General features: G+C 35.4%; 2 protein-coding genes across 2 annotated transcripts; one reads left to right on the top strand and one right to left on the bottom strand.

The window, feature by feature from the left end:
• Window positions 1-728: 728 nt before the first annotated feature.
• On the top strand, window positions 729-6,008 carry LOC123876833 (leukocyte elastase inhibitor-like). Its single transcript, XM_045923205.1, has 8 exons — window positions 729-911; window positions 1,397-1,782; window positions 2,272-2,448; window positions 2,982-3,195; window positions 3,688-3,902; window positions 4,386-4,568; window positions 5,315-5,607; window positions 5,853-6,008. The coding sequence occupies exons 1-7, from the start codon at window positions 896-898 to the stop codon at window positions 5,594-5,596; spliced, it is 1,473 nt and encodes a 490-aa protein (XP_045779161.1). The 5' UTR covers window positions 729-895; the 3' UTR covers window positions 5,597-5,607; window positions 5,853-6,008.
• Window positions 6,009-6,118: 110 nt separating this feature from the next.
• On the bottom strand, window positions 6,119-15,754 carry LOC123876831 (facilitated trehalose transporter Tret1-like). The gene is made up of 8 exons (XM_045923203.1): window positions 15,419-15,754; window positions 13,513-13,648; window positions 12,836-13,064; window positions 11,998-12,154; window positions 9,965-10,182; window positions 7,804-7,975; window positions 6,901-7,187; window positions 6,119-6,428 (listed from the first exon to the last, which is right to left on the bottom strand). Exons 1-8 carry the CDS (start codon window positions 15,485-15,487, stop codon window positions 6,152-6,154), a joined length of 1,545 nt encoding a protein of 514 aa, XP_045779159.1. The 5' UTR covers window positions 15,488-15,754; the 3' UTR covers window positions 6,119-6,151.
• Window positions 15,755-22,184: the final 6,430 nt, after the last annotated feature.

Raw genomic sequence — 22,184 nt, forward strand, 5'->3', positions numbered from 1 at the left:
CAGGAATAAGTCTGAAAACCCTGAATTTGTGGTTACGTCATTAAAAAAAATGGAAATGTGTTTTAATTTTCAAAGTAAGATAACCATACCAAGTGGGGTATCATATGAAAGGGCTTTACTTGTACATTCTAAAACAGATTTTTATTTATTTTTATGTTTAATAGTTTTTGATTTATCGTGCAAAAGTGCGCGAGTCTGACTCGCACTTGGCCGGTTTTTTATAAGTAAATATATTTTTATTAAGTAACTACCTACTTTAGAGTTATTATAGGTTGTTTTAAATAGGAATCACAAAAATCATGACTGGTAAAATAGATATTTGCAACTGCAGTCAGGTTGGTTTCATTAGTTAATGGTAATGAATGACAGCTCGCTGGTAAACAGTAAATAGATATCGCTACTGAATATGATTAATTAATTATATTATTTATCAATTTCCAATGGTAATAATAATAATTGATAGATTAGTTGATGTTATAATTGCATTTCTAGTTTCTTCATGGGTCAAATAGTTTATTGTAGGAATTGTTTTATTATTTGGGGTCAAAATAAAGTCTCATGGCGGGCGCCGAGAATAAACCGGACTTGGGAAAACCACAAAGTTCATATAAACTTAATTTTGCAACAAGTGACAAGTAAATTTTATCGAAATTTATGTTCAGTCATCGAGGCATAAAGTTGAAATTCCTTTAGCATAGCAGAAACAACTATGTCGACGTAAAATATACAACACGATAAACTTGTATTACGGTCATTCTTTAGTAGTAAAGCAGGGAAGGAGTCGAGAGATTGTTCTTCTTGATGATTGTAAACAAATCAACAAAACAATAAAATAAAAGTGCTTAGCAAAAGCTGATTTTTATCATAATCAATAGTGGCATTAATGTGAGCAAACATGAACATAATATACAGTAAGTACTGTTTCAATACTTATGAATCATATTCTTCTGATACAGGTTTTTTTAATATGAAACTTAAGGAAAACTGTTGATTTTAAGTCGTAAATTATATCTCACAGTAATCCTATTCTTTTAATATTCATTTTATATCTACTATAGATTTTTGACATAGGTATGCGAGGTATAATTCTTTACGACTTTGTATCGGTCATCGATATATCAAAATAACCTGTACATAAATATAGACCAAAAACAGTTTTTTTTTTTTTTTTTTTTAATATTTGTCTATCTAGTAGGTATACACGCACCACGTTGAAACTTCTGAATGGATTTGAATGCTTTTTTAACCCAAAAAATCGGAGTGCTGCGACTAAGGGGAAGAAAATATTAGGCGTTGTTACCCTAAGCTAATCAGCTCATAAAGTAATCCTTTTTTTTTAGAAAAGGTGTACAGCTAAGTGGTTATTTTTGAAAAAAAATGTGTTTTTCATTTTTAGCACTCTTAGTGTGTGTTCTGGCACTCCACGTCGAATCACAACATCTTCAAGGAAATCACGATAGAAGAGGTTTCAATGCTCAAAACCATGACCATCGAGCTATAACCTTTCCAACAGAAAGCCCTTATGACAAATATATTCAGGATTTATTAAATAACAGAAAGACTACAAAACCTCCACCAACTGGCAATAATATAAACAATGTTCCAACCAATGAAATTCCACAAACAAATCATGATGATAAGTTAAACGGAATACCACCTAATGACGATTCGTCACCATTTGCTCTTAACCCAATAAGAGTAGTGAGTGTAGGTAAAACGGAAGTGGAGCAATTGAACAATGTAACGTATGCTATCACGACTTTTGGAATTAATTTGATGAAGGTAAGCTTTTACAAGAAAGTAAAACGAGTACTTAAGGATGTACAGATTTTCGTTTTTATTCCAACCAATTTAAGATTGCAGAGGATTGCTAATATATTTTACCCAAGTAAACTTTACTATAATAGTTCTAATTGCAAATACATTATAATATATCCATACTACTTAATATTATAAATGCGAAAGTGTCTCTTCCTATTTGTTAGCTTTTCGCGGTCCATCAGTTTAACTGATTTTAACAAAATTCGGTACAGATATAACTTGTATCCCGAAGAAGGCATAGACTATTTGGTCCCAGAAAATCAGAGTTTCCATAGGATTTTTAAAAACCTAAATCCAGCGGACGAAGTTGCGGACATCATTCAGTTCATTGTATGGCCCTATAACAATGTACATAAAACTGCCCTTGTGTCATAGTGACATTAGCAGCGTATTCTGATATTGTAGACCTTAAATCCACCACATTAACAGTTAAAACTTCTTAAATTCCAGGCCGTGACGAACTTGCAAGCTGGTAACATTATAGTCTCTCCGACATCTGTCGCAACTGTTTTGGCACTGCTACAGCAAGGGACCTTCGGCGATGCGCAGGAACAAATCACAAGGTTGTTGCAAATGGCCCCGGAACTCACAGCGCCTACATATAGGAGACTCACCTATGATATGAAAGTAAGTGGACCCTCTATATTTACCCAAATCCATGATAATATGAGGACAGGCCAAATATGATCAAAAGATGAAGTTTAAAGATTCCTTGTTAGATTAGAAAAGCAACTAAAGGCAACCGGGGTGGAGAAGCCTTGCACACTGCACAGCCGCCACGCTAGGCCACTGCGGGTAACGTGCGGGTGTGCGGGGCGTCCCCCCGCCTCATACCCCGATTACCATCTCAACCTGTCGCGTACTATACTTGCTATAGAGTAGTAATATTTTAATCACCTATTCTAAAAAAATAGTGCGTAGTAGGTACACAGACATCGTTGATTTAAATAGATTCTCAGGCGAAGCAGAGAGTAAAAACAAAAAAGTTATGTAAGGTAAGACTGCAAAACCAAACTACAAAACTGCACAAGTTTTGTAATTTATAACACAAAGTAGAAAGATGCTAATGTGGTTGTGGTGGTGTGTTGGTGGTGTCTTCCGTAGATTCACTTTAAAATTTGCTCATAATAGATATTTCAATAAGTCTTTTGATTTTACAGAAACGAAACTCAAGAAATATCCTGACCGTATCAAATAACTTATTCATAGGTGATGGTTTCGAAATTAATCTAGACTTCAAAGATAGTGCTATCCAAGATTTTGGAAGTGAAGTGACACAAATGGACTTTTCAAGACCTGCTTGGGCAGTTAACCAAATCAATAAATGGGTTGCAATACAAACTCATAACAGAATCGAAAACCTGCTGCCACCTAGTAAGTTTTCTATGAAGTAAAATTGTTAAACTTAAATTGTTAAAATTGTTAACTTTATTTTAATTTCATAAAAAGTAAGGCCTTAACTGCGATCTCATCTAGTGGTAAGGGATGGTAAAATTTGATCAAAATCTTGATCTCGTATCACTATTCACTACTCCTAATTATAAAGGCGAAAGTGTGTATGTTTGTAGGTTTGTCCTTCCATCACGCCACAACGGAGCAACGGATTAACGTAATTTTTACACACATATACTTAAAGACATGGAAAGTGAAATAGGTTACTTTTTATCCCAGTAAAACAAAGAGTTCCTACGGAATTATTAAAAACCTAAATTCACGAGGACAAAGTCACGGGCATCAACTAAATTTTGAGATACCCAACACCCAGAGCCAGGAAATTCCTCAATGGAACGAATCGACTGGATTTATAAAATCGAGAGCCTGTACCTTTTCTGAAAGACAACTATAATATTTTGATGATAATTACAGACGCAGTGGGCCTCAACACTCAGTTGGTAATAGCTAATGCAGTCTACTTCAAAGGTCTCTGGGAGACGAAATTCAAAAAAGAAGCAACAAAGAATTTGACATTCCATTTGAGTAATGAAGAAACTAAATCTGTTCCTTTCATGCGTATGCGCCATGCCCTGAAATTCGGTATTGAACAGGATACTAGGGCTCGCGTGGTCGTTCTGCCTTTTGAGGTAAGAAATTAAACTATAGAAAACAGCATAGTAAAAATAATTCTTAGAAAGATGATAATGTGGGCAGCAAAAACAGCACTTCCTAACTTTGAGCGAATGGTTGTTAAAATAAGGAGTATTATTAGCTTAGTTGAAAAGATTTTTAAATTAATTAAGAGATAACTGTTAATTGATTATGATTGGCCTTAGTTAGGGAAAATGACACTTTTTTCCATTGTCCTTTCATGTTGCCGTGACAATAGTAATTTTTCCCCCTTATCATTTCATTACATTTTATAATATTTTTATTATATTGTGAAGGTTAGCTGAAACAAAACCCTTTCTTTTCCATGAGATAAGCTCTTTTGGAGACAAGGATAGTGAATTTTTCCCTCATTTACTTGAAGAATACTATTTATGATTATTATTTATAGATAGATAGATATATTATAGATATAATAAAGATTATTTTAGTTATTTTTAATTTTTTTTTTGTATTTTCAGCGACACCAATACTCGTTAATTTTGATACTGCCACATCTGTTGTCTGATGTAGACACTGTTTTGGGTTCACTGACTAACTCCAAGCTTCGCGATTATCACAACTTTGAAGAAATCGAGACACAATTGGAAATACCGAAGTTTACAATCAAATCGGATACCAATTTGATTCCAGTTTTAAAGTCTGTGAGTTATACTTAAAAATCATTATTTTTTCTTTTGCTTCAACAAATAAAACCAGCACGATTTTACTGACATCATAATAAAAATTATTTCTTAGTTTCTTAGTGATATTTATTTGCGTTCCAAGCAATTAAAATCACGGCGAAGGAAAACATCGTGAGGGAATTTGGATAATGTTCTCAAAGGTGTGTAAATTCTACCAATCTGCACTTTGCCAGTGTTGGTGGACCCATCTCATTCTGAGACCAGACCCTTGTCCAGTAATAAGCCGGCGATCGGTTGATGATAATGTTGATAAATGCAAAAATGGGATAAAATCGTATTGTAAGAAAATGATACTTGAAAAGTGTATGAATCTTGAAAGTTATCCAAAACGAATAAATGCAATTCTCATATTTTTGTACAATATGGCTGTTTTCAAAATAATATAATATTATTTTTCTGACACACAGGTTCTATATAAATTACTTTTTTTTTCCTCTCTCGTCTGGCTTTACAAAGATTAGCCAATGTCAAGTTTGTAGTTATTTGTAACAAGTTAGTTAAACTATACAAGTATGGAGCCCGTCTGTTCCGGCGCTTGCCGACATACGCACGGCACCCCCTTAGAGCCCTTTCCAGTCAGTTAACAAAAAAAAAAAAACACTCCAAAAAGGCAGAGCACGACCGCCAGCTAACGCCACCACAGACGTAGTCCTATAAATTACTTGCACAGTTGCCACCCACTTTAGTGACGTTTTCAATTTCAGATGGGAATAACAGGAATATTTTCGCCGCAAACAGACCTCACCCGTATCGGTACTTTCCGGACCTATTCTCCAGAAATCACCAGTGCTATACACACAGGTTTTCTGTCTGTGGACGAACAAGGACTTTCAGCATCTGCTGCAACGGGATTCACGGCAGTGGCCTTATCTTACGACGATCCATCGGCTACTTTCCGCGCCAACAGACCTTTCTTAGCTGTACTTTGGGATACCCAGTTTGCTATACCATTGTTCGTTGCAAGGATTGAGGATCCGTCTCTGTAATTTTATGTTTTTAACCCCCGACCCATATAGAGGGCTGTTATAAGTTTGACGTGTGTATCTGTCTGTAGCATCGTAGCTCCTAAACTAATAAACCGATTTTAACTTAGGTTTTTTTTTTGTTTGAAAGGTGGCTTGATCGACAGTTCTTAGCTATAATCCAAGAAAATCGGTTCAGCCGTTTGAAAGTTATCAGCTCTTTTCTCGTTACTGTAACCTTCACTAGTCGGGGCGTTATAATTTTTTTATTTACACTTGTGTATACTTACTTTATTAATTAGTTATTAAAATTATTTAATAGTTACCTTTGATACGTATTAGATTTTTTGTTGTTAATAACTTTGGGCTTAGTATCAATTTTATATTGCAATAGTTCAAAATAAAGATGGATTAATCTTGGTAGACGAAGAAACGATATTTTTTTTTCATTTACTTTCCATTCATCGGTAAACTGAACTGCACTGATCCAAATTTAATAGCCCGTATAGCGCAATAAAATGATCCCATATTAATTAAACAACTTTCTATGTGAATTATTTTAATAAAGCCTTAACAATGTCATCTCTTATGCTTTCTACAACTATTTATAATTGGGTCATCAGCGAAAATCCTCAACTCTCCTTTATAGAAGTCCTCTATTTCCTGCAATGTCTTGCCTTCGGTTTCAGGCAAGAAAAAGTATAAGTAAATGGCACCAATGAAGCCGAATCCCGCATACACCGCGAAGGTTCCCCAGAGTCTTAAATTGCTTTCCAAGTCGAATAAAGTTTTGGTTCCTATGAAGGAGAATACGTAGTTACTTGCCGCTGATAAACCTTGAGCTGAGGCCCGGCTTCTGTCGAAATAAAGAAAAAACATTCATAATCCATACTAATACAAATGTGTGTGCTCTCTGATAGATTTAGTTCATTAATCATTTTTAACGAAATATGGTACAAAGACAGCTTCCACCCTAGAGAAGGAAATATCTACTTCTTCTCGGATAATTAAAGAGTTCCTACAGGATTCTTGAACAACCTAAATTCACGGGAATTACGTTGTAGGCATCATTTATTTGGTACAGATGTATCCTGGAGACGGGTACAGGCTGCCTGAGAGTTCTCCATAATGTTCTCAAAAGTGTTTGAAGTCTGCCAATCTACACTAGACTAAACAGCGTAGACTATGGCCAAAACTTTTCTCACGCTGAGAGTAGGCCCGCTCTCAATAGTTGGCCGAGCAAGGGTTGATGATTATGACGATGTTAAACAAAATGATGATAAAATGTTGATGATGATGATTAGTTAAAAATAATGAAAATAAATTACCTGAAAGGAAACAATTCCCCAAGCAAGACCCACGGTATACCCAAACCAGTGAATATTGTCAACAAATACAACAAAACTGTTGGCACGACGCTAGTCTCAGTAGGAAATGTGGAAGGTTTATATGAGAACACAGTGTCGGGCAAGTTTCTCTTGGCGTATATGCTTAGAAGCATACAGCTGATCGCACTTCCAAGGAGGGATGCGATGGACAGTTTCCGTTTTCCGACCACTTTGATGAGGCCAATGACGACAAAAGTCGTGATGAATGTGATGACACCGACCATGAACTACAAAGAATGAAAGAAAAAAATAACGTAAGTAATTGTGCCTCACAAAACAATACTTTCAAAGTATAAGTTACTCCGGTGCTTCCAGTAATAGAAGCGCCAGGGATAGTACTCAAATTATCATTTACTAGCTGACGCCCGCGACTTCGTTCGCGTGGATTTATGTTTTCGAAATCGCGTGGGAACTCTTTGGTTTTCCGGGATAAAAAGTAGTCTATATGCTAATCCAGGATATTATCTATCCCCATTCCGAATTTCAGCCAAATCCGTCCAGTAGTTTTTGCGTGAAGGAGTAACAAACATACACACACACACACAAACACAAACACACACACACACACACATACAAACTTTCGCCTTTATAATATTAGTGTGATGTACCTAGTACAAGCAGAAAAAAAAACCTTTTTCTTGTCCAAGGTAACTCTGGCTCTTGGGTCCCCCGGTATAGTACTGGATAACATTTTTAACTTTGTTGGGAGATAAATAAGTTTAGATTTCAAACATATTCGGATTATCCAGAGATTCCAAGATAGTCAAACCAAGACGTATTCTTATACTGAGCTATATGGATAGGGGTTATAGCCCGAGAGTGAAGTATTATGTAAAAACTTACAGCAAGGTACTTGCCATCCTGCGCCATACCGAGTGCTCCACACACATTAATTAAGTTAGGTCGAATAGGTACAAGGCCGCTCATCACGTAGAAGAGAAAATACATCATCACTAACAAGAGCGGTCTGAGGGTTTCCTTGCACAGCATCACGTATCTAAATGTAAGGATGCGCCTGAAATAATAAAATGTTTAGTTTCAACAATAATTGCTATAAGATTCTGTATTCTGCAGATTACACTATCATATAATTGTATAGAAGGAGGTATGATTCTCTATACACTATTAATATCATCACCGCGATATCGCGATCCTGTATCGAAGAAATATCGAGATGTTGATAGGACCGCATTTTATCAGGATATTCTTGAAATCCTGTGATACCTGGAATTGCGATTCATGTAACAACTCTTTAGACTTTAGGGGATTAAAATGTTAGGAATCCTAATATTCCATATTGCCGTGACAGGTCTATTTCAACTGATTTCATGAATTCGATTTGGATCTTGAGGTCACTTTTTAACATCTACCTTTTTTTTTCGGCAAATCCAAAAGGAAGGGTTATGATTTTGGCATATGTATGTATGTATGTAATATGATTGTATCCAGATTCTGTGGTTTCCACCTACTGGGCCGATTTTGGTGAATGAGGTGTCAATTAATTCGATGTAAAGGTCCGGTTGACATAGGCTATGTTTATAAAAGAGGAGAAAATTCTGAGCTTATGTACCTATATAAATGTACAATAACATCAAAATATACCAAGCGACAGAAAAACAATTTTACTCTAATATTTTAGCGTTTATTAAGACGATCGCAGTCGGGTTTTAGTTTTCAACTTTATCTTGTACACATGTAAGGAGTAACTGTTTGATTTTGGAGTGGAGTGGATTAAAAATCTCCTGTAAGAATGAATTTTCAGAATTTCGGGTCAGCGAGTAAAAATATTTTTCATTATATTGAGGTCTAGGTACATTTCACTTAAAATCTAAAATTAAATCTGTGAGGTTTTTTCTGAGCTGCCGCTATTTACAATGCAATGCTACTAAATATAACCACTAAACCCGTTTTGTATACAATCAAATTAACACTGATCGTCGTACCTACCAACTATAACTGCTAAGCGAGATAATAATATGTATATCGCGACTCGCGGCCATCAGCTAGTAGCATATAATATTATATGCTATCCGCATTAATATTATATGATACCCGCGACTTCGTCCGTTTGGATTTAGGTTTTCCAAAATTCCGTGGGAATTCTTTGATTTTTTGGGATAACAAGTGTAAATTAAAAATTTTCAACACCCCCGACAAATCATTTTCAAATAAATAATTATGTATATCTAGGCAACGTCCATCTTGACAGCTTGACATTTGTCAATTTACACTTGAATATTATGAACCTAAGGGTTATCTAACCTTCTTTTCTACAAGAAAACTAGAAAATAGCTGATAACTTTTAAACGGCTGAACCAATTTTTTTGGATTATAGCTAAGAACACTCTCGATCAAGCCACCTTTCAAACAAAAAAAAGTAAATTAAAATCGGTTCATTCGTTTAGGCGCTACGATGCCACAGACAGATACACAGATACACAGATACACACGTCAAAATTATAACACCCCTCTTTTTGGGTCGGGGGTTAAAAAGTAGCCTACCATGCAAACCGTTGCTCCGTTACGTCGTCGTGCCAACAAACCAATAAACAAAAATCCAACAAACAAACAACTTCCGCATTTATAATATGGGTAGTGATTCCTTTCCCTGAGTTTGTATCATATTAATGTTATAAATGCGTAAGTGTGTTTGTTTGTCCTTCAATCACACCGCAACGGAGCAACAGAATATCGTCGTGATTTATTGCATACATATGCATATAGCTGGAGAGTTCAGAGTGTCATAGGCTACTTTTTAACCCCCGACCCAAAAAGAGGGGTGTTAATTATAATTTTGACGAGTGTATCTGTGTATCTGTCTGTGGCATCCTAGCTCCTAAACTAAAGAACCAATTTTGGTTTAGTTTTTTTTGTTTTTATCCCAGAAAATCAAAGAGTTCCCACGGGATTTTAAAAACCTAAATCCACGTGTATGGAGTCGCGCATCAGCTACTATTCCATAATCAAAGGTTATTTCCCTTTTTCAAAACTTTGACGCACTTACCTCATAAACCAATTCATAGATTCGTGTTCACAGGTCTTTTGTTCCTGGTTAGTGTTATAGCATATAACACACTTCGCCATACTCTTGCTGTAGGCATTCAGTTCATCAAATTCAGCTTTAACATTTTCCGGTGTTGTCCAACCGCGTAGCTTGCAGAGGGATTGTAGTGCTTCTTTTTCTCGGTTTCTTGCTAGTAGCCATACTGGGGTTTCTGGTGCCTGAGAAACAAAAATACCTCGTTCAAACACTGATCGCGGGTTTTGACCTGTTGATTTCACATGTTATGTTAGCAACATTATTAAATAAGAAAATTAACTTAAAAGGTGCATGAGACGGGTCTGCCAGCGAAATTCAAATTTAATTTGGTTTTTCGCAATTTGTAAATTAACACAACAAAGTAGGCTTATGGCATTCTAATTCCGACAATGGCAGTATCATCTTCACAGCATTATATAAAAATCTTTACTTGAAAGTGTTCAGTTTATGAAATTAGTCAATATAATGAGTTTGACATGAGTTACTCACAAATTAGTCGATACTATAACTAATATCTTAAACTGGACCCATTCAAGTGAAGATTTTTATATAAACCTGTGAGGATGATACTGCCATTGGCACAATTAAAGTGCCGTAAGCCTACTTTGTCGTATTAGTTTACAAATTGTGAAAAACCAAATAAAATTGGAATTTTCATGTACCTTATGTACCCGTCTCATGTACCTTAACGGTAATTTTATTGATGCGAGCCTGTGAACATAAGTAAATGATGTTTTTGCAATAACATAACATTTTTCAAGTACCAAGGCAAACACTATTTCAATCTTTGAATGATGTCGACAGTTTTTGCTAAAATCATTTACAAATGAAAATACTAACATTATACATTCAGTAAAAAGTTGTGAAAGAATTTAGCAACAGGTGTGCAAATCATCCGTTTAGAATTTGGATGAGTTGATAATTGTAAATGGCTCGAAATTTTGTTTGACATTAATTTAATTTATTTTTTTATCTTAAATTGCACACTATTAATTTAGTAGAAAGTTAACGAATTAACCATCTTTCTTATACCAACTTTCTGACAAATAAATTATCTTATCTTATCTAAATCTGCTCATTACGAGAGCAATTTAGGAGATGGATACGAAATTTTGGGATTTTAGGTAGGATTAGAGGTTACTGCATTCTTGTTTCTTGGATTCGTTTTATCTCTAAGTTATCTAGTTGTTGCCTCAATGCCTTATAGGTCAAAATTACAATTAAGACAATCTTATCGATATTTAATTGGTAGGTACGAGTACGTTTACAAATATATGGAAAAGTGTGCTAAGGTTTTAAAGCTACTCACGTATTAGCTATAACTGCTCACTAACTAAGTAGTTTTCTGTCGTTAACTTTTTGTTAAAAAACTAGTTGACGATAAAACGAAAATAAAAATTTTCCAGTCCAGGAAAACCTCGTAACTGCAATTATGTAACTAAATAAGTACAAGAACTAAAGTCTGAATTATAATATAAACATTTTGAAGACCATCCAAGCGCAGGAGTGAGATCTGGTCTTATCAGTTAGAGGTCCCGGGGTCGATTCCTAGGAGGGGAAATTAATTAAAGTAAAGGGCTAACTTATATCCGAATAAAAAAAATAAAAAAAGAAGTCCTTACAAAGATAACCATAATCATATCGAGGCAAATTCTTGATATTGCAGTCAAGGGCTAACTTGTATCTGAATTAAAAAGTCCTTACAAAGATAACCATAATCATCGAGACAAATTCTTGATATTTACAGTAAAGGGCTAACTTGTATCCGAAAAAAAAAATTAAAAAAAAAAAACAAAACAAAAAAAGTCCTTACAAAGATAACCATAATCATCGAGGCAAATTCTTAATACCTATTATTGCAGCCAAGGGCTAACTTGTATCCGAATATAAAAAAAAAAAAAAAAAAATGTCCTTACAAAGATACCATAATCATGTAGGCAAATTCTTGATATTGCAGTCAAGGGCTAACTTGTATCTAAATAAAAAAATGTCCTTACAAAGATAACCATAATCATCGAGGCAATTGGTGCTATGAGGCAAATAAGAGCCGCGTTCCGCCAGTCTACCACGGTACCGAGGAAGTACATAAGTAGGATGCCCACCGATGCGAAGAATTGCGTCACAGTGCATAGCGCGCCTCGGATAGATGGGTCGCTGAAATGTAGATAAATATCATCATGATTATCTTCTAGGGTTCCATAATATATCCAGAGAAAAGAGGAACCAGATCGTTCTCTGTCTGTCTGTCAAGATCCGTCAAGTGAATCAAACCCTACATCGTACCATGTAGTCCCGTTGACCTAGAATTATGAAATCGGGCCTAGCAATGTCTTATAGCATTTTTTTTAAAGAATATTAGCCATGTTAAATGACTAATATTCCCCTTTCCTCTCCAACTAAGCGTCAGGCTTGTGCTAGGAGTAGGTACGACAATAGTACAACGGGCGGGGTTTGAACCGTCGACCTTTCGGTTTTCAGTCCACTCCTTTACCGGTTGAGCTATTGATGCTCGAAGCATAACTTAGATTGGTTTAGTGTGATCAAAAGAATTGCTTATAAAATCGCGCTGGGAAGGCGTGTTGGTGAACGCAGGGCTAGACTTATTGTGCCAAAATATTGCTGCTACCTGTACTTCGATAATTACATTCAATAATGTTACCGGGTTCAATTCCTAGGTGAATCAATAAATAGTAAGTACTTAACAGTTATATGTATTTTCAAATTAACGCAGGACTTCTATCTATCGAATGATGGATCAATCGATCCATCATCATGTAAGCTCACTGGTAATAAGAACAAAAAAATAAAAACAAACAACATAATATAAAGTGTTACCTTATTTCTCCCACATATGAGTTGATAGGTGCTTCCATAATCCCTAAACTAATTCCCAATAAAGCACTACCAGTAAAAAGAGATGGTACATTCCAAGAGAAGTACATGAGAAGCCAAGCAGCTAACATTGGTACATTTGAGAGAAAGTTAGCCTTTCTTCTACCGAAATAATCGACTATTGGACCAGATATCAGCGCACCGGCTGGCTGCGTCAAAAATGACATGCTACCTGAAATTAATAGGTATCAAAACAAAAGAAAAATGAATACACATCGTTAAATAGGAAATCATTAAATATTATTCAAACCAATTATTTCTTTTAACTGGTTGTAATTTTGACATGCAATTTAACAAAATAATTTAAGTGGCGATGGAAGTTACCTAATATCGTTGTCATAGTTATGGTCAACATACATAAAATGGATAGCTAAAATGATAAAATAAATAATAAAAAATAATGATAAATGATGGATGGATAAAATTCTCCTGTTTGAAGAATCTTCATGGTTTGCAATTCTAAAATCTTGCAATGGATATATGACAAAATATATCCATTTGTTATAAATTGTAAGAATTTAGGAAAATACAGTTTGGGAGTCCCAAATTATATTTGCCTGTATTTGGGTTCAGAAACATTTGAAAACGATCGTACAACAAAGTTACTGACAGTGACTTACCAAACCACGAAGCTTCCAATTCATTGAGTGACAAGCCCTCTGAAGCATTTAGTATGGCAGGCATCATGATTGTTGAAAAAATAATTGCCATCCCCAAATCCAGGAGGAGGAGAAACGACGACATTGATGCTATGAACTGAAATATTAAATCCATAATTATTATTATAAATGCAAAAGTGTGTCTGTGTGTCTGTCTGTCTGTCTGCTACCTTTTCACGACCCAACAGTGTAACCGATTCTGACGAAAGGTACAGGGTTAGCTTATATCCCGGGGACGGACATAGGCTTCTTTTTTTCCCGGAAAATCAAAGAGTTCCCGCGGGATTCCCAAAAACCCATCCGCTTAACCGATTTGTATGAAATTTGGTACCGAGGTAGCTTGCGTCCCTGTAATTTTATTGACCTAGGCAACTTTTTATACCGGAAAATCAAACAGTTCCCACGGGATCTTTAAAAACCTAAATCCACGCGGACGAAGTCGCGGGCATCCTCTAGTATGTAATATTTTTACTATCTTTCCATAATGTGATGGAAGAATTCATATATATCCAGAAGTTAAAAGTCAGTAAGGATATTTTTGAATGTATTTACCTACTTAAATAAATATACAGATTAGTAAGTGCATACAATAACTACATTGCAAAAGCTGAGACCTTCAAGCGAATTGAATCAGATATGTTAAGGTCTTTACCTTAAACATTTTTCATCTTAACAGGGCTCTCTCCGTCACTTACTCCATACAATCGTAGTTCCAATTTCATTTGAATATTAAGCAACCAAAGTGCATGAAATTTTGCAGACATATTCTAGAAACTAATATATGTGCCTGCGGTGTTATAGATTTTTCTAAAAATATGTAGTTTTAAAATTACAGGGGCTCAAATATTTGTATGTAAATTTTTAAGACCGCGTAACTTTGAAACCGAATATTTTAACAGAAATCTGGAAAACCACAAGCATAGATATTAGTTTCTAGAATATGTCTGCAAAATTTCATGGACTTGGGTTGCTTAATATTCAAATGAAATTGGAACTACGTTTGTACAGAGCGAGTGACGGAGAGACCCCTCTTAACGTCCTTATGCACTTCACGGTAGGTGCTTTTAAATAATGTTTATTCATTAAAATCTTAATGTGACAGTCCAATGCGTTATTCAATTACATTATCTTAAACTGAGTTAAAGAATATTTATTTATAAAAGCTAACTAGCATTTTCAAAATCAATGGGAGAAACTGATAGACAGATCAACGTAAGTACAGCGTTGGGTTCAAAAACTCAAAATTGTGCATATATCTAGCTAAGATATATTTAGGCTTTTTCTATACAAGTGTAAATTAAAAATTTATAACACCCCCGACAGGTGATGGTTACAGTAACTAGAAAAGAGCTGATAACTTTCAAACGGCTGAACCGATTTTCTTGGGTTATAGCTAAGAACACTCTCGATCAAGCCAACTTTCAAACAAAAAAACCTTAATTAAAATTGGTTCATTCGTTTAGGAGCTACGATGCCACAGACAGATACACAGATACACACGTCAAACTTATAACACCTCTCTTTTTGGGTCGGGGGTTTTAAATATAGACCCCCTCAGAAAGGATTATCAGAAATTCCACACAAGCGAAGCTAGAAGCGAATAATTATACTATGCCTATTAAATATAATATATTCTGCTTATCCTTTTTGGTTCAGGTACTAGTAAATTATTAAAAAAACTTCTGATTAATTTAAAAACCCACCACACTACAGATCGGGATTTGATTTGGTAAATCAGGTTTGTAACGGCATATTTCGCTGACAATGCGATGTCGCAGACATTTGCTAATTTTAAAGCAAATAGGTATTTACCTGTACTAAGTATAATTATGTATTCTGAGGTACTAGTAAGTTAAATATTACTTACCTGTGATGTTATTGATCGCAACCGACTGACGGTTGGATTTTGTGATCCTATTTCCACTTTAATAACCATTTTCCCAAAAATACAAAATTCACTTTCCCTTATTTAGTTTTAAACAAAATTATTTATTTCTATTCATATTTTAAAACACCACATTCATTCTAAATAGTTCTGTGATGACTAAATGAATTTTCTTTGTTTTTAAATTATTGCTTTTCTCATTATATTTCGATTTGATAAGAAAATCGTTAATTTCGCGGTCGCTGCAAGTGCACCGGTCCGTTGTGCTTGCAACTGAAAAATAACTTTACTGTCACGTTTCCTTAGTCCAAATGGCTATTTGACAATGTTTCATACATAACAAATTGGTACCTACTTAGATATTAAAGTTAAAGTAATGTTTTATCTTTCACAACTTATATCGGTAGGATCAAAAGACATGTCTGTTGGTCTGACAACCTGTGAGGTTGGGGTGTTTTATATTTGTTTGTGAGTAATTCTTCTGCGGTACGTTTTTGTTGAATATTGTTTACTCGGCGCTCTAGTTCTTGACGAAGTCGTAAAGGCAGATGAATAATACTATTAATCAGCAAAGCAAAGTGTGAAGTCAACTCATTGTTGATATAATGTGTTAAGAGTTAAGACTAACGATGCTTAAATAAAACTGAAGAATTTCAATAATTTGCTATCTAAACGGTTATAAGAAGCGGACTGAAATCCGAAAGGTCGACAGTTCAACCCCCACCTGTTGCTTTATTGTCATACTTACCCCTTACATGCTTTCTGCTTAGTTGGATAGGAAAGGGGTAAATATGACATAGGTGGTTTTACCACAAGGTTTCTAAATCGATTAGTATAGAAAATTGAAATATTTTACCCCATACCTAAATGGTTGAATTTTCAAAATTCCTTTCTTGTAGCGGATGTCTAACTTCATAATATTTATCTGCTTGGCGAATTTCAGCTCAAGCCGTCCAGTTTGAGCTATGCGTTGTTAGATCAGTCAGTCAGTCAGGCACCTTCTCCTTTTAAATATATTTAGATGAAACTGCTGAATTGTTGAAATAATGCTTGGTTTCGACACTACTCGGTGTGCAACACTGAATAGGTAATCTTTTTAGCGATATATACCTAAGTAGGTACCTATTCTTTATATTTTTATTGAGTTCATTCGTAAATAAAGCCAAGTTATCATTTTTCCAATATACCTACCTACTTACGAACCATTTTTGAATAGTGTGTGAACAAAGCGGGCAAATAGTGCAAGTGAGTAACAGCAATAAATAGTTTTACTAGTGTTAGGTATGTGCAAACTAACTAACAAATGTACATGCTTGCAGATTTATGATTCTAAATATTGTAAAACATTTTAAATTATCATGTCCTAATCTGCTTCTACAGCACGACATAATTTTTCATGCGTAATAAAATAAATATGCTTTGTTAGGGTTACTTACCTCAAAAGGGAAAACGGAACCCTTATAGGATCACTTTGCTGTCTGTCTGTCCGTCTATCGTGTCTGTCAAGAAAACCTAAAATTTGACAGGTAGGTAGGTCTTGTAGCACAAGTAAAGGAAAAAATCTGAAAACCGTGAATTTGTGTTTACATCATAAAAAAAAATCATGAACAAACAATTAGTATTTTCAATTTTCGAAGTAAGATACCAAATGGGGTATTATTATATGAAACCTGTACATGCTAAAACTGGATTTTTATTTATTTTTATACATAATAGTTTTAGATTTATCGTGCAAAATGTCGTACAAGATACCCGAGGACGGAACCCTTGGTGCGCGAGTCTGACTCGCACTTGGCCGGTTTTTCTTAGTTTAATATTTACTTTAGTTGATCATAGAGTGTCCCAGATTCTTTCTTCATACCTAGTAGGACTGTCTTTAAAAACAATAGACTTTTTCAATGTCGGTATTCGTCTCAATAAATATAAATATACATATATATAATAACCTAGGTAATAATATTGTAATTTAAGAGGTTTTAGAAACAGTTTTAAAAATATCTATGTAGGTATAATTTTAAAAGTTATGTTTAAGTAAATATATGCAGTGCAAGTAGTTAGTAAATAAAATAAATAAAACATGAAAAACAGTCATTTATTTCATTACCATTAAATTATTTACAACTATTTAATGTATAAGACGTGACTACTTCTTTAGTATAGAGGTGAGAGCCTGTTCTTATGGACTAAGAGTCCGTGGATTCCAGACCTTCGCTATTTTATAATAGTTGAAAGTTTCTCTGCGCATTGTCCCAACACAGGGAGCAACGATCAGTGACTATGAAGTTTGGATCATGGTGGCTTTGGCAGATAGCAGGTAACAAAAACGTATAAAATCTTTCGCCAAAGTATAATGTTCAATTTTTTTAAACACTCCATCTACTTACAACCATTTTACTTTTCTATATTCTGGCGTCAGTTTTTAGCTTTAAAAATCGTATGTATATCTAATCACACAAAATAATGTTAGTGTTACATAATATACAAAACTCCATTAGTAATTAGGTAGATTAAAACAAACAGTTTCGTAATTTAGGATTATAATGATCTGTGTCAAGGACATAGTTTTAACATAGTGAAACAGTGGGTTTAAATAAAAAGAGCAAATCGGTATAATCGCCCAAATTTATTATGTCACTTCACTAAACACACTAATACAAATCACTCATTGCTTTATTACTATTGTTACTTTGTTACTATTTATATAATTTACACTTGTTTACACAAATGGACATAGTTTCAGCTTACAATGCGTACGATAGAACAATAATCCTAAAAGTGAGCTCGCATAGCTTTATATGGCGTTATCCCCACCGAAGGCATTCGGCAGTGGTGGCGGAGTTGCGTTCGGCTGTCAATGGCGCTGGCGTTGATTGGCTGTCATGGCGGCAGTAGGCTATGATTGGCCGTCTTGGCGGTTATCGGCTGTAACAGGCGGTGATTGGCCAGCTTGGCTTGACTCGGATAGTCTGGTTGGCGTTGGCGCGTTGCGATTGGCTGAGGCGGCGTGGCGTTACATTCGGCCGTCCTGAAACAATGAATTGCTCCCGCAATGGGAAAATGCTTGGTTAGCTTTCTGGTAGACAATAGCTCAACAAGGTCTTCGGTTTCAAGTTATTTATCGGAACAGTTAGCACTGTTGGATATAAGAGCCGTAGGCGCTGTGATATGGCTTTAAAGAGTCTGCTCAGGCATGTACAAGCTTCGTAGCCTCGAAACCCCTTAACACTTCGAGTTCTCTTAATGCCTACCAGCTTGGTTACAAAAATGAACCTGAGTAAATGCTATCAGTGTTTACTTCTATCGCAATGCTTGTGGGAACTTGCCACTAAATAACTAAATTCCTTTGTTATAATTAAATGAAATATTAATTTTGTCAGTTACATTATCTAGTTAGCTTTATCCTATCGCTTGCTATTCTTTACCGAGCATTTGCCTTGTTACGCATAACCATCCCGAGTTCGCTAATTTTACATTAATAGTAACATGGCATCGTGACCTAGGTAAATACCAAATTATGGATATCACATTCATTGAGAGTATTGTCAGTAGTCCAAATAATATCAGTTAACAGTTTGTCCAATCATTTTATTCGCAGTTTCGCTAGGACCTGTGGCACAACGCGTTTAACATGGTCTGGTTAGTGCTTGGCTTGGCTTGACTAGGCACTTGGCTCGTGGTAGTATCATGGAGGTCAAAACATACCTAACTATTAATCAGTCGACACTCGGAAACTCTAAAATGTCTACTAGTAAAAGCATTCTTATGCTCACTTTATAAGTTTACTAGGATGTCCAAATAAGGCAAATTATGTATAATATTTTACGAAACTGATCGTTTTCGGCTAATAACAAATTTTGCAAAAGCATCTGTAATAATCAAATTGTACCTACACTACTGATGAGTGATATCCTTTCGCTGTCTTACAAAATGGTTTTACAAAATGTGGTCAGTATGAACTCTACAAAATTCTAATCCAATGCCATTGGTCTGTGATCTAAACTGCAATCTTATCTACTTTAAAACCAAGGCGAAACAAAAGAACATTATTTAATTTATAAATTATTATCGTTTTCAGTTGTACTATTTTTCCACGTTTTACTTTAGAGACATTTTTGAAAGAAAAACCGTCAACAGACTGGCTTGTAGAAAGGAAAATAGCTTGTAAATAGCTTCTCGTGAAGCTGTGAATGCTATTACTCTGACTTGAAAAGGAATCTCACTTAAATCCTTGCAGGGAGATCTCTCAACGAGCAACGAGATGAAAGTACTCCTATCGAAAGTAAAACTTGGCTTTCGAAAGTAAAACTTGGCTTTCGAAAGTAAAAATTGGCTACCGAAAGTAAAACTTGGCTATTGAAAGTAAAACTTGGCTACCGAAAGTAAAACTTGGCTACCGAAAGTAAAACTTGGCTACCGAAAGTAAAACTTGGCTACCGAAAGTAAAACTTGGCTACCGAAAGTAAAACTTGGCTACCGAAAGTAAAACTTGGCTACCGAAAGTAAAACTTGGCTACCGAAAGTAAAACTTGGCTACCGAAAGTAAAACTTGGCTACCGAAAGTAAAACTTGGCTACCGAAAGTAAAACTTGGCTACCGAAAGTAAAACTTGGCTACCGAAAGTAAAACTTGGCTACCGAAAGTAAAACTTGGCTACCGAAAGTAAAACTTGGCTACCGAAAGTAAAACTTGGCTACCGAAAGTAAAACTTGGCTGCCGAAAGTAAAACCTGGCTGCAGAAAGTAAGACCTGGCTGCAAAAAGTAAGACCTGGCTGCAAAAAGTAAGACCTGGCTGCAGAAAGTAAGACTTGGCAGCTGAAAGTAAGACTTGGCTGCAGAAAGTAAGACTTGGCTGCAGAAAGTAAGACTTGGCTGCAGAAAGTAAGACTTGGCTGCAGAAAGTAAGACTTGGCTGCAGAAAGTAAGACTTGGCTGCAGAAAGTAAGACTTGGCTGCAGAAAGTAAGACTTGGCTGCAGAAAGTAAGACTGAACTCAAGATATTATGTAAAACGTCAGTCTAGTCGGCTTAGTGAAAATTCTTACGGTACGTCCGGTCCACCTGACTAACAATGAACGGCACAAAGCTATATCATGGTTATAATTAAAAGTGCCACTTGAACTTTCTACTTACATTATGGTTGGACCGACAATCTTAAGGTAGAATGATGAAATTGACTCGATTGAAAGTTGGCAAAAGTACGTAACATACATGCTGCCTACAAGCACTACTTTTTTTTCTAAAATGACAAAAGCATTATCAAAATCATAAGGATATCTAACTGGTAATAGTTATTATTACGTTTCCTCCAAGTGCCCAATTCTGCCTACATTACACTACCTATTTGTATTTACTCTTTTATACGCTGTGCCACTGGCTTGTATATTATACGAGACAGTTCCAAAGCCGTGAGTAAGATCTACTTACTATGCTCTCAATCATTCAAAGAATGTGATTTAAACTACAAGTTACAACACGTACAGACTTCATAAACACTAACTTTTAGTAAAAATAAAAGAACAGTCATACCATACAGCATAAACGCTTAACAGCGCTTATGTCACCCCAAATAGGCAACAATGCGGCGGCTTATAGATACCCATTGGCTGCAACCCTGCATCGTTAGCGCGCCACGATGTGGTGCCTCGCAGTGACGCGCTCGGCATCAGGCACACAGCACACAGCAAAGCATCAGTGGTGACCATCGTAGGCGATGACGTTTGCACTTCACGAACTCACCAAAAATTCCGAGAAAAGAAAGATAAACACAATATTATTGTTTGACTACAAGTAGCTCCCAGTCGATTCATAAAGTACGTCTGCCCCAATTATGAAGATCTATATTCATATTACATAACAATCATATAACCACATGAAAATCAATTTCACAAGAAACTCAAAAGTGAACATCATAAAACAATTCGATTTTACATTCAAATTGCGATCGCCATGCTATATGCAAAACTGGATTTGAGCACACTGAAAGTGTTCATCAACCGATTCTGACGTAAATGATATTATTGTACCCTTAAAAATAATTTACAGGTACCCCACACGTACCCCGTGTTGTCTGTATGACTGCAGCGGGAATATCACCGACGACGCGAAAAAAATAACCTTAAAGGTTTATAGAACCTTATACTATAACTGAGCCTTGTGCAAATAAAAACACTAATAGCGTCAAAGCTTGTTTCTTGAAAACTTCTGGTTGAAATTTGCGGGTAGTCTGAGAACTATTGTTACCATCCGATATACTAGATCTTTTTTTTAAATTAATTCCTGATCAGTATGTATTTGTGTCAGTTCATAACCACTCAACAATTTTAACCGATTTTGATAAATGATACGTCATTCGTCTTGATGGCGTGTGTGTCAATGGATATATAAAATTCTTTAAACAATCAATGTGGTGGATTTTATACGATTTAATGTAAGAGCCGAAAAATATGCAGCGCAAACTGCAGTCGGGAGTTTTTATTTTTTATTATTTAACTTATTGAATTACTTGTTAACTTTTTCGTACCGGTAGCACTTGGTCATAATTTCCACATACTGGAAAGCACTACTACTAACCCACTAAGTACGTTTTCTAGAATTAAACTGCGAATTCAAATTGCGGGTATCTCGGCGAGATGCAACGTGAAAAGTGGATGGTTGAACGGGTTTTTACCTGATTCGATAAAAAGTTGACTAAATCAATCGGTTGCAATTTTAGCATTAGTATTCACCGCCATTATTTCATCAGTTATAT

The sequence above is a fragment of the Maniola jurtina genome, chromosome 22 (assembly GCF_905333055.1).
Source record: "Maniola jurtina chromosome 22, ilManJurt1.1, whole genome shotgun sequence".
Classification (NCBI taxonomy): Eukaryota; Metazoa; Arthropoda; class Insecta; order Lepidoptera; family Nymphalidae; genus Maniola; species Maniola jurtina.

What these genes read in the sequence shown, in the direction of transcription:
- LOC123876833 (XM_045923205.1), top strand. An exon ending in TTGGAATTAATTTGATGAAG is followed by an intron (nt 1,783 to 2,271) that starts GTAAGCTTTTAC and finishes CTTAAATTCCAG; the next exon opens with GCCGTGACGAACTTGCAAGC. An exon ending in CGAAAACCTGCTGCCACCTA is followed by an intron (nt 3,196 to 3,687) that starts GTAAGTTTTCTA and finishes TGATAATTACAG; the next exon opens with ACGCAGTGGGCCTCAACACT.
- LOC123876831 (XM_045923203.1), bottom strand. Translation starts at nt 15,487, where the DNA reads ATGGTTATTAAAGTGGAAATAGGATCACAAAATCCAACCGTCAGTCGG. An exon ending in AGGATGGCAAGTACCTTGCT is followed by an intron (nt 7,188 to 7,803) that starts GTAAGTTTTTAC and finishes CATTCTTTGTAG; the next exon opens with TTCATGGTCGGTGTCATCAC. An exon ending in GGGGAATTGTTTCCTTTCAG is followed by an intron (nt 6,429 to 6,900) that starts GTAATTTATTTT and finishes TTATTTCGACAG; the next exon opens with AAGCCGGGCCTCAGCTCAAG.